Raw genomic sequence first — 12,778 nt, 5'->3', positions numbered from 1 at the left:
TCTGGTTCTGAGGTTGCCATGATTTCATAAAATCATCAACTCAGACCCTCACTGGTCTTTTGTGCTGACACCTCCTCATCTCCCCTTCTTGTCAGAAACTCCAAAAAACCAGACTCACTGCCAGAGTCCATAACTACCACCTGCCATGATGGGATAGCCCCGCCCCTACGGGCTCCTGAGAATCTTCACTGGGGCAGAAAGCCTCGCCTTTCTGCCATGGAGCGGCTGGTGGTTTCAAACTGCTGCCCTTGCAGTTCGCCACCAGGGCTCTTGACAATTAAGTCAATGGTCCTTAAAACAATCCATTTAACCGCAACAAAGAGACGAGAGTTGTTCCCTTACATGGTGAAGCCCCATGCTCCGCTACTTACTGTGTGACACTGAACATGTCACTTCACCTCTCTGTGTTGTGGAGTCCTTAGGCCAGAGCCTGGGGTTCTAGCCTCCAGGTCCACAGATGGCCTTTAGATGTGTGTGAATCCCTTTAAAAATAGGGTGGCAGCCTTTTGTCCCAGAAGGGAAGTGGGTAGGGCTGACAGGCAAAAGGAGAAGTTACAGTCACGCTGGATCCCACTTTACAGCTTTCGGATTTCAACCAACGGAATGGCTCGTTTAAAAAAAAAAAACAGCATTTGGGAGAGAGATTTACATTAAACAGAAAAGCAAACCTCTGCAAATCCGTGCCTGTGTGTGTGAAAGAGATAGAGAGAGAGAGACAGAGAGACAGAGACAGAGACAGAGAGACCTACGTGTTTTCTCTGGGGGAGGATTCATAATTCTCACCAGGTTTTCTAAGTGTGCTCAGTTCCGGAAAGGGTTCGGAACCAGCGCACTAGGGTGGCCTTCAGTACTCGTGACTTCAACCTGAATCTGTGCCGATCATGGACTTTGTCCTTGAAGCAATGCCTCCATGCATGTCCGCAAGAGCAGGCTCCCTGAACGGAGGGCTGGGCCGACCGTGGACTCACTGGTGCATCTTTCCGCCATCAAGGTCAAGGAAGGACCCAGCAGCCTATCCTCTAGAAAGGGCTGGGCTAGGTCCTTTCCGCCTTGCCCTCTGCATCCATGTGTAAGGCAGCAGCCAGCCTGCAGCAGCAGCAGCACTGGCAGTAGTCTTTAAAGAAATATACCTCAGTGGGTCATGGGTCATGTTGGCACTGAAGGGAAGGGAGTGGGGAGGCTGGGAAGACTGGGCTGAGCTGGAGTGGAACAAATCCCAGCTCTTCCAGAGACTGAGGTCGTCCTGAGACCCACAGCAATCCCCATGTGGCCAGGTGTCTGATGAGGAAAGCTTGGGGTAGAAAGAAGAATCTAGCTAAGAGATCAAAGAAGACTGGCGAAGGCCACCAGACTAGGGGCTGAGCGGGTCAGAGCAGGAGGAAGGTCACATGGCTCACACACACAAAAAGTCTCCATTTAACAAATGGCCCCTGGCTATGGTAAACTTTAATTAACTGCACTATTATAATTCACTTCCAGGCTGAGTTCCACCAGCACCTCCTCCTCTTCCTACTCTACAACCTCTACTACCCCGGCTCTGTCAGGCCTGGCCACCTTGGTTGAGGTCTCCTTACTGCTGAGGCGCCTGCTTCGGCTAATAATAGCACCCAGCATACAGAAGAGGAAGAAGGCCGGGCAGCTCCCAGCTCGTCACGCCAGGGCTCTCCCTCCCCACCGAGGGGCAAGAAATCAAAATCAAGGGTCTTGTAACCCTAAAAGTGCCTCCCGGTCGGAGCCACTGCACACTCGCTTTAGGCTCCACACCTAGACAGGTAATGCCCACATCCCTGTGCATACGCCTGCCTGGCACCTGGTACGGTACTGTGCTATGGATGGCTGCACCCCCCAGTTGTGCCCCCCTCCCCCCGCTCGACAGTGGCTCAATTAGACCCGTGGCACTGGTTTTGTGGAGGCTCGGGCTGTCCGAGTTTTCCCCATTTGAAGAGTGTGTGCAGCCAGGGTGGGGGCTGGGAGCACCTTGGCGGATCTTCCAGGCGAAACAGGCTTGCTTTTTATTAATGAGCTTATGAGAAAAGCCACCCCAGGCCTTTCTGGGGAATGCGTGATTGGTAGCCAGGCAAGATGGGTTTGAGAATTAACTCTTCCTCCAGTCTGCTATGCATTATCCCCCCCACCCCCAAGTTAATTACCCCTGAGGATGAAAATAGGTTTCATGACTCATAAGCACCAATACAAAGTTTGGCAGCAGATGAAAATGCAAGGACACATCTGCAGGAAGCTGACACACAAACTATTTATATTTGGGGAGATTCTTAAAAGGGGGTGAAACAGGCACCTCCCATGTTCCAGGATAAGATGCCATGTACCACACCACTACACACACACACACACACACACACAGTCACCATTTCCACCACTTCAGTGATGGTGATGGCAAAGGAACAGAAACTTAAAGGGTGTTATTAACAAACAGCAAGTCCCAACACCAACCCAGCATCCACATCAGCATCCTGGGCTAACCAGTGATTTGCTTTCGCCCCCACACGTGCCGGAGCCCACACCCACGTCCTCACCCTCTGGCTCCCTCTTTGATGGGGTCGGTGGGGGAGCCAAGCCCCTTCCCTTATTTTATTTCTCTGCACACTGGGGATCGTCCGGCTGGGCTTGCCCCGCCTGGAAGCCACCACGGGGTGTGGCCAGGAATGGCTTTCAGATAGGATCTGCAGGTTTTTTTTTGCTTCCTCCCTCGTTCTCTACTCTTCGTCCAGTTGCCTCCCAGGCAAGTACCAGGTTCCAATCTGGTTGGCCAGGCCCGCCTCCTAGGAGGCGGCTAGGCAGGACAGTTCTCTTCTGACCCTCCTGGCGCTGCCAGAACAAGTTGATTATATGAATAGCTTGCATCTCCCCACCCCCTCTTACCAGTAGGAATGGCTTTTATTTGCTATCCTAAGTGACCTTAGCCTGAGCAACTCTGACACAGGACACCCTCCCTTTCCCCTTCCCTTCAGCTCCGTTAAATGTGATGCTTTCAGAAAGACGTTATCAAAACGGGAAGAAAAAGCCATCTTGGGGTGAAAACTGCTTTGCCAACGCATCAGCTGGGAGCTGCAGGGACCCCGCAGGCTTAGTCGCAGCGTTGTGTCCCTGTAGGCCAGCCCTCCCCCCTCTTCAGCCGGCTCCCAGATCAGTGGCATGCTTGGTTTACATGTGCAATAGCCTTGATTTCTGCAACACTGAAGTGGCCAAACACCCGCCTTTTTCTCTTTTTTTGCACCTACTTGCACAAGTCAGTTACATTAGGTACCAACATAGACTCCAGTCCCACAGGGCCGGGCATCAGAAAGAATTCCAGACACGGCCGGTAGCAGCTGGGGCCCTTGGGGTGGGGGTGGGGCGAGATGCTGGAGAGTAAACAGAAAACGCTTAGTCAGCACGGTCAAATGTAAATAACCTGGTACCAAGGGTGGGAGGGGCCGCCCGACTGCTACAGATGGCACCGCGGAGGGCTTTGGAAGGCACTGGTAATTGTGTTCCCTGTTGGCGGTGGGAGGGCGCCCTTCGGTTGTAGCTGTGTGTCTTTTTAAGTCCTAGAAAGACAAAACTTGCTGACTCAGGGCAGAATTAATATCAATTGAATTTATTACAAGTTACTAAGCTCCAAGGCACATTACAGTGTTCTGTTAACTACAGAAATGTATAAAGGACAAACAGAGCAGAATCTCCGGGTCTAGCATTTCGCTCTACTGTTCAAAAGCATCCGTGCATCAAGAAAGCAAAAAAACAAACAAACAAACCCCAAAATAACAAAACAAAACGGAACAACACGTGGAGATCCAACACATTCAGAGCAGTTTAAACAAACCAAAACATTTCCCTCACAAACTGGCAACAAAAAACACCCCATTCCCCTCCCCCCAACACTCCCATCATGTTGCAAACAAAACAGAAAACGAACCAAAACGAACTGAAGACTGGACACTGGGGGCTGCTTAGAAAGAAGCTTTCACCATTTTTATAGCATTGTGGGTTTTTTTGTATTTTTTCCTTTTTTTCTTCTTTTTTTTTTCTTTTTCTTTTTTTAGGCATCAACACTGGCCTTGGGAGGGGCGGAGTCCTTTTGTGTTGTTGGGGTCTTTTTATTTTTTTTGTATTTTTCTTATCCTTTCAGAGAGCGCATAACATTTAAAAAATACACACCAGCAGCAGTCTTTGCTAAGGGCTATTAATCCTGTACCTAGGCAAACACTCTGCCACCAAATAAATGCTAACGAGTATGATGCAAACGACCCAATCAATAGTATACTGCTTAACACAAACCAGCTTATCCTTCAAATGAAGAAGTTACATACCTGTTTCAAAATATAGAAACATACGACGAAAATAATGTCTATACATAAGACTAACTTTTTGCAGTTTGTTATATTCACAATTCTACATCTGGGGGTGGAGGGGCCCTCTGTTGGTGAGGAGCTGGTCCAGGGGTTCAGGGGTCTCTCTCCTTTTTCACTTTAACGTCCCCGGCTAAGATGGTCGCGATTTCGCCCTGCATGAAGGCCCAAGGTACGTTGGAGCCGACCAAAGGGCATTTCTCCCCGCTGGGGCAGTACACCTCGCCAGTGGCCCCCTGGGCCTTGATACTCTCGCGGGAACAAGGGAAGCAGAATTTGTGGCTGGGGACGGATGGGCACTGGACGAAATGCGTGTCCTCCAAACGTTCGTGACAAATGGTGCAACAGAGGGGCCCGCTGTTGGCCATAGGGGAATCCGGAATGTTTTGGGGGTGCACTTGGTCCATGCCAGGGTGGGCGCTGGGTGGCGGAGGCGCCACCTGTAAATTCAGGTCCCCGTTCCGTGATGCCAAGCGGCGTGGCCCGGGCACGGAAGCTGGTGACACAGGGCTGCTGCTGTTGCGCCGCGCAGAGGCGGTGGTGGAGTGCACTGAGCTGCCATCCTTGGGAGAATGCGCCGTGCCCAGAGTGTCTGCCACAGACATGAGGGCGGCCATGGGGGATGGGCCATTCTGGGGGGCTGACTCGGGCGGGGTGGTCCGATTGGAATGGGGTCCCAGGGGTGGGGGCGGACCCCCAGCCGCGTGCGCCGGCGCTGCAAAGCCCCCCGCAGACATGGTGAGCTTCAGTGCCTCACTCTGGTTCGCCATCCACTGCCTCTGCTGCTCCTCGCCCAACTTCAGGGCACCCTCCGCCGAGTCTGGGGGCTCGGGGGAAGCCTTCCTCTTGCGCAGGCTGGCGGCTGCGCCCCGACCCGAAGGGGCAGCAGGCGGCAGGGCCCCGGTCCCGGGCGGTGCGCTGGGGGCGCGGCTTAGGCTCACAAGCGCCGTGGGCAGCATGGGGCAGCTGGCGTCCAGGTACGGCTGGGGCAGCATGTCGGCGCCAGGCACACCCTCCTTGAAGAAGCGCACAGCTTCTGGGAGCAGGTCCCCCAGCAGGCGCCAGTCCCCGGAGCCGTGCTTCTTCTCGTACTCCAGGTACTTGAAACCCGAGGACAGCCCCCGGCCAAAGTCCTTCATGCAATCCTGGTACATCTGCTTGGCCACGCCGGACGCGCTGGAGTACACATTGCCCGAGCCTGTGGGGTACTCAATGAACAGCTTCAGCTCGTAGTCCATGCCGGGCTTGGAGACTGCGTCGAAGGCGAAGACTCGGCCCAGCAGCGAGTGGTCCTTCTTGAAACGCACCTCGTAGGGGGTGCACCCGGCGAGCGTGAGCAGCGTGTCGCGGACCATCTTGGGCTTGTTGGCCCACTCTTCTGCGCGGTTGCGCAGGCTCTCGCTCAGCTCGGCCAGGGCCTCGGCGTTGCGTTGCTTCTCCTTCAGCTCGCGCTCCTGGTCCGTGCTCGACACCGAACCCGGCCTTTTGCCACAGGTCCCCACGCCCACGTCCGCTACGGACGACGAGGTCGAGGACGACGCGGAAGACGACGCGACTGACACGCCCGGGGCGCCCCCGAGACAGGCAGGACCCCCGGGAGCCCCTGGGGGTGCGGGCGTCGGGGGCCCACGGCTGCCCAGCCCGTGGGGCGGCGGTGGGGGCAGCACAGCGGCACTGGCGGGTCCATTAAGCAACGTCTGCGGCAGCAGGTTGGGGGGCACGGTGAGCTGGGGTCCTCCGCCACCCCCCGGGTTGGGCAGCCCCGTCACTAGCCCACCGTGCGTCCCACGCCGAGTCGCCACCGACGCGGCCGCGGAGGACGAGTTGGGACTCTGGCGGTTCAGTTCCGGGGGTCCCTCCTCCGGGCTCGGCTTGGGGAAGCCGTTGGGGCCCCCCAGGCCGTTGGGCAGCCGCGCGGCGTGGCTGCTGCTTCCGAGGCTCACCGGTGGTGGTGGGTATTCGAAGCGGCTTCGCTGTTCCGCCGCCGCCGCCGCCGCCGCGGCTGCAGCGGCAGCACTCAGGCCGTAGCGCTCCAGGCCAGACGGGGCCGCCAGCACCGCAGGCTTGCTGGACCCGTCAACGTGGTTGAGCTGCTGTTGCTGCTGCTGCTGTTGCTGCTGCTGCTGAGCCGCGGCGGCGGCAGCCGCTGCCGCCGCCGCCGCCGCCTCCTTGGCCGACAAGGCCACCGTCTTGACCCCGACGGGCGGCGGCGGCCCCGGGGAGCGGCCGTCCTGGAAGCAGCCGTGCGCCCGCTTGAGCTGGCGCGCGGTCTCGATCACGAACTCGATGCGATCAGCGCCCTCGTAGTTGACGCAGCCGCGGCAGACAGGCTCCGAGAAGTCCCAGATCATGGCCCAAGGCATGCGGGGGAGGTCGCACAGGTAGCAAGACTGTCTCCGGGACGAGGACACCTGTGCCCCCGACATGATGCCGACCCCGGGGAAGACAGGCCGCTCTCTGGGCTGTCTCCGCGCCGCCTTCTCCTCCGGAAGCGTTGGTCGGCTGGGGAGCGAGTCCGGCGGCGAGGGAGGGAAGAGGAGGGCGAAAGTTCTGCCCCCGGGGCTGGAGGGCGCGGGAGCCTTCGCCGCCGGCGCAGCGCCTCTCCGCAGGGGCTCAGCCGCCGGGCCGGCGGACCGCTCCTCGCCCCCACCCTCCTACTGCGGCTGTCTGGCCCGGGAGGGGAGCTCCTGCGCCTTTTTCCTGGTGCCCGGGACCGGGGCTGGAAGCTCCGGCTGGGGGTCAGCCGAGGGGGGGTGTGCCTGGCCGCCGTTGCCTCGCGGGTCCCCTCCCAGAAGTGGTTGGTGCGTGGAAGCTCGATGGGAGCTCTTTCTCTCCCTGGGGGGACCCCCTACGAGCGGCGTCCTCTCCCCGCCAGGCTCCCTGGGACGAGGGCTAGAGGGCTCAGTGCCACCCGGTGCCTGTGTCCAATCTTGCTGAAGCCGCTGCTTTCTCCGAGGACCGAGGGAGGGAGGGAGGGGGTGGCGGCAGCCAAAAGGCGCTGGTCCCCTCCGCAGCGTCGGCCGGTCCACTGGCGGCGGCTGGGCTTGCAGGGCCCCTGCTTCCAGGTCGCCGGAGAGGAGAGCAGAGGAGCGGAGCGGAGCGCACGCAGGCTCCCGCCGCCCCGGGCCTGGCCGGCGCCCGGGCCGCGCGTCCGGTGGCGCTCACATGGACTGCAGGGCGCTCGCGCGGGGCCTCGGCCTGGGTCGCATCCCTTCCCGCTCGTGCTCGCTCGGAATGTGGGGTTGTGATTGTTACTCTACGTTCCGGAGGCGCGTCTCGGCGCTCCCGCTCGGGCTGCGGCTCGCGCTGTCCCCGGCTTGGCCGCGCGGGATGCCGCCCGGGCGGAGCGCTGACGTCACCACCATGCTCTGCACCAGTTCTCTCCCCCCTCCCCCTTTCCCCCTTTACACTTCCTCTGTGTGGAGCCCACTTGTTGCTTGGGAGCGGCGCATGCGCGGCCAGGCGCCCAGATTCCTCCCCGCCGGCCCCTCCCCCGCGCCTCCGTCCTCCCCTCCCCCTCGCCGTGTGTGTGCCACAGCTGAGGCCTGGCGGAGCTAAAGCTGGAAGCCCGGGGCTGGGGGTGGAAATTACACCGACGCTGACCTTTCCCTTCCTCGCCTGGCCTGCCGAAGTGAAAGAAGAAAAAAAAGTATTTCAGAACCACAAACATCGTTTCCGACCCCCGCTCTTTACCCTAGTGTCCTCCCCCCCACCCATTCCCCAGTAGGGAATCGAAACATTCGGTCTGTGTTTTTTCCTACGGGGAATTAACTTCTTTCAGCTGCGAGGAAACCAGCCGTCGTTCATCCCCACCCCCCACCCCGATTTGGACGTGACACCCCTTTGCCACCACGGAGGCCAATACCTGCAAAATTAGCTGCCTCCCAGAACCTGCCTCTTCCACGTCACTGTTTTTGTGCCCCCCGTGTAGCTACGGGAGCTGCGACGACCCGACGGGGCTCACCGTGAGCCTCTAGGCTGAGCTCTCCCCTCCCCCCGCAGCACTCTGAACATGAGGTCTTTAAGGAAAACCTTGTACTGGCTGCGCACAGCTGCTGGGGGGCCCGGAAGGGAGAGGGCTGGAGGGGGCAAATAGGTGAGTGGTTTGGGCTGTTTCTTAAAACATTTCATTGTGGTTTGGGTGAAAGTTTACAGAGCAAATTAGTGTCCCGTTGGACAATGCAGACGCATTCTGCTGCTTGACATCGGTTGCAGTTCCCTCCCATGTAACACTGCTCTTCCCACTTTACCTCCCTGCGTCGTCCCGGGTTCTACTCGCCCCTCTCCCCGGCTCCTTCCTGCCTTCTGAACTTGATTTCTGTGCAGCCGAGACCCCTTGGTCTTGGATGGTGTGAGGGTTTGCTTCGCCCACCCCGGGTTTCATCAAAGAAGGGAGGGAGTAGCATTTACTGATAGTGACATCTTTGCAAAGCGCAAGGCAGTTTTCAAAGTGTTTTTTCACGTGCTGTGATTTCTTTCCCATTAAAAAAACGACTGCTTTCGCCACACTGCTTATTCCTGCACCGCTATTTTGGTCGCAGATCTAGTTGGGGGTATTTCAACCGATTCCTCAGAAGAGCAGGTCTGTTTATTCTTTTATGCGCTTTGAGGTAATCCTCCTGAAGGCTGGAGGAGGGGGAAGCAATATCATGGAATTCCAGGCTCTGGAATTCTGGCCGACCCCTTAGGAATTGCCTTTTCCAGTTGTTACTGGCTTTGTGACCTTGGGGCTAGTTACTTAACCTCACACAATCTTGGTTTTCCATCTGTAAAATGGGAACAGCCTTAGCTCCCAGCTTGTTAGGGTTGTTTGAGGTCTCCATTCAGCGGCTGTAATCATAGTGGGTCCCTCTCTCTTGCGGAGACTTGCTGTGGGCCAGACACTGCGCTAGGTGGGGCCCCCTGCATCACCATTAAACACTCAGTAACTTGACAAGGCAGATTCTATTATTAACTGATTTTACAGATTAGCAAAGTAAAGAGGTTACCTTGCTGGTCCAAGGTCACCCAGCTCTTAAGCGACAGAGCTGGGATCCGCACCCAATAAATCTGATTTGAGATGACTTTGACAAGTACTAAGCTCCCAAAGGGGGTTTGGGCTGTGGATGTTTTTGTTTTCCATCAGCTCCCTCCTCATGTTGTGTTTGGTCCCCTCAAAGAGTACCGTGCCACTCTGCTTTCATAAGAAACCCCGCCCCCCTTCCCAAGCCACAGTGCCATCCCGTGCTTCCCCCATATAGAAGTTTTAGGTCTGTCATCGCCCCAGACTGTCGTGGAAATCCATCACGCAGGCGGTACAAGCCCCATGCCGGGCCCACAGGGAGCTTGGCAGTAAGTGCTAGTTATTATTAGTACTGATCATACTGTTGGGGCTGTTACTGTGAGCAGGTGAGAGCCCTTTGTAAGCAGCAGAAAACCTAAGGATGGTTATGCTGATCAAGATGACTAACTACTGACTGTAAAAAAGTTCCTTTTGAAGCCACCAGACAGAACTGTATAACTGGCTTTATTTTGACTGGAGCTTCCCAGCCTATGCCCCCATCCAGCCCTATCCCACCACTGCGGGCGGGGGGGTGGGGGGGACGGGACTGTTGAGGAAAGGGGAATTTTGAAGATGGTGGAGAGGAAAGAGCTCTAGGGAGCCCTTCTCTTTCATTTCAAAGCATCCAGATTTCTGTTCTTGCAAAACAGTGAGCTCGCTGTGCACTCCCCAACAACAACAAACCTTCCCCGGACGCCTGGCTGGGGGCAGCAAGTCCTGCGAAGAGCTGTTCCGGAGGAGCATTGCCTCACCCTTGCAGACGTCAGCCCTCCCCAAGCCGCCACCGCTACCCAGAGTGAGTCAAAACATCACATCGGCCTGGGAAATGGAGGCGCATCCCAGCCAGCCCGAGGCTCTTTACTTTGGGCTGGGCTGATTCACCCATTTCTTTACATGTATTTATTCAGCCGTTCCCTTTATTAAACCAGAAATACAGGGAAGTCACCATTTAGCCACAACCCGCTGAGCCAGGCTGCTGGAGAAAGCAAGTTGGATCCCGTGTCACAGTGTTATGTTTGGTATGCGCACACATATGTCTCCATCTCCTTGTCTGTCTCTGTCTTCACTGTTACTGAAGGAGATATATATACACACACGCGCCCGTGCAGACACACTGAGTTAGAAATAAACGTGCATTTAAACAAACTTCCATTACAGGCCCCAGCCTTCAGAAAACAGAGCTCTTTGGCTAGCCCTCCCACTCCGCTCTCCGCTCCCTTCTCCCCAGAAGAATCACTATCACTGAGGTTGATAAATGGCCTCTTATCTGCTAGTCTGAAATGACCCTGCTGGTGATGTTGAAGTCAGGGGCTCTGGGAAGCAGGGACACCAAGGTTTTGGAGATGGACTTTTTTTTATATACGGAAGGAGAGAACACAGAAGCAAAGCAACAATGACAAAGTTGCATTTGCCTCAGAAACCGGAAGGGGCCGATGGAGGAAAGCCTTAACCAAAGACTCCGGGTGGAGAGGCAGGCAGAATTCTTCCGTGGGGTCCGTGGACCAACAGAGTGGGGTGGGCCCAGCCTGGGGGAGCCATCCATCGGCCCCACCTGAGCTGCCTTCCAAACGTCCATTGGAGTCGGTGCTCCCCGGCACCCAGTCTCTCAAATGAGACAAAAAGCCCCCCACCAGGCCTGTAAGCTCACCATAGCCAGGGGGAGAAGGGGTGACAAGAAGGTCGCGGTGAGCCCACACACTTGGAAGCTCCCCGCAGGCTCCCCCACCACCGTTTTTGGGGGTAGAGATGGGGCGGAAGGGGGGGCCCCCCTCACAGGGGCCTGGCATCCCAGAAGCCAGCTGGCTCAGCCCTTAAGGAGGCCCCGGCTGAACCTCACGTCACCCCATTGCAGCGCCTGCCGCCAAGTGCTCCAGCGAGAGAAAGGCCTTTTTTGGTAACACTCCACAGCCCGGGCCGGTAAGCAGGGCCCAGCTCTGGCCCAGAAAGCCTCTCAGAGTCCAAAGGAAGAAAACAAACGTCTGGTAGGGCCCTCCTTTGGCCACTCCAAAGCCCCTGCTCCCCGCGCCAGGAAACCCGGGGGCGGGGTGTGAGCCCAGGACTTGCAGAGGCGGGGGTGGGGTGGGGGGTGTCAACACAACACGATGAGATTTACACATGTGTTCCTGGGCCGGTTCCGTAGCGGAAGTATTTGCCTTTCCCTAAAGGATTAATCCTAGTATTAAAAGGGGTGTGGGGGGGGGAGGGAGTCTTAACTTGGGCCAGGGCATAGGGTTACGTAAAAGCCACTCGAGCGTGAAATCCCGAGAACAAGGCGATGCGCGGAGCGCCCCCGGGGAGGGGAGCCGCGCCGCCCGCCAGGACCTGCCCAGCCTGGGGCGCGCGGGCATCCGGGCTCCCCGCGCAAAACCGGGTGGAAGGGGAAGGAGGACGTAGTGGCTGCTGCTGGCACCGCGGCCGGCGAGGGGATCGGCTTACTGCCTTCTTCCTGGAAGGGAGGAGAGCGGGGAGGGAAAGAAAGGTGGGGAGTCGCGTCTGGTTCCTGCCTCCTCCTCGCTTCCTCTCCTTGCCATCGTGCCAGAGTATGGGGGAGCCCAGCGCTGTCCTCGGCAAGAGCTGGTGTTTTTCTAGTCCCAAAATAAAGGAGCCCTGGAATGAGACTCCAGGGATCGGGTCTAGAGAGGCAAAGAAAAAGATATGGGGAGGGGGGGAGCGACAGACAAGGGCGCTATTCACCGACCAGTTGGGCTAAAGCAAACACCCCACCCCCCAAGTGGGGGAGCTGCAGGGGAGGAAGCCTTGGAGGAGAGTAGGCGGAAAGGCTGGCAAGGTGCTAGTTGTCAAGGCCCCAGGTGCCCATACCTCCTGGCCTTTCCAAGCACCCCGCGTGTGCCTGGGCCTCGGCAGCTAGGAGCCAGGCGGCCAGCGGGTTCCCACCGGGCCACACTAGCGCGGGGGATTTCCACCGCTGAGCTCGGAGACCCGGCGCCGCCGGCGCTTTCCTGCTGCGGCCGCCCGGAGGCGGAGCCTCTGAGCTCGCCGGGAGCCCCTCCTCCGGGCGGCCTCCCCATCCCCTGGGTCGTGTCTAGTACAGACTGGAAGCCTTTAACTGCCGGGCCTGGTTGGAGTCCATGGGCCAAGGCCTCTGAATGTTTTGTTCTGTCTGAGGTGGGTGGTTCAACCCGGACCTCGGGCAGGAAGGGGGAGCGTTTCCACCTTGGGCACCTATTTACATTGGGTTCTTCTTCAACTTGGACTTAGCTGGCCCCAGATGACTGCGTGACCTTGAGCAAACCACTTGAACTTGGGTTTCTTCATCTGTGAAATGGGAATGATTTCACTGCTGCCCTGGCCTGCTTCAATGGGAAGCCATGATATTATAATGCACTTAATAAAATGGGAGAGGTGATAAACAGAATCATGGCTGATT

At 57.4% G+C, this 12,778-nt stretch overlaps 1 protein-coding gene across 1 annotated transcript; it reads right to left on the bottom strand.

Moving 5' to 3' along the window:
* Nucleotides 1–3,582: 3,582 nt before the first annotated feature.
* On the bottom strand, nt 3,583–7,731 carry IRF2BPL (interferon regulatory factor 2 binding protein like). The gene has a single exon (XM_075531355.1). It carries the CDS (start codon nt 6,773–6,775, stop codon nt 4,445–4,447), a length of 2,331 nt encoding a protein of 776 aa, XP_075387470.1. The 5' UTR covers nt 6,776–7,731; the 3' UTR covers nt 3,583–4,444.
* Between the last annotated feature and the right edge of the window lie 5,047 nt (nt 7,732–12,778).

Source organism: Tenrec ecaudatus, chromosome 14, assembly GCF_050624435.1.
Source record: "Tenrec ecaudatus isolate mTenEca1 chromosome 14, mTenEca1.hap1, whole genome shotgun sequence".
In the NCBI taxonomy this organism is placed as follows: Eukaryota; Metazoa; Chordata; class Mammalia; order Afrosoricida; family Tenrecidae; genus Tenrec; species Tenrec ecaudatus.
Note: the sequence above shows the minus strand (reverse complement) of the source record. Positions and strands in the feature narration are given on the sequence as shown.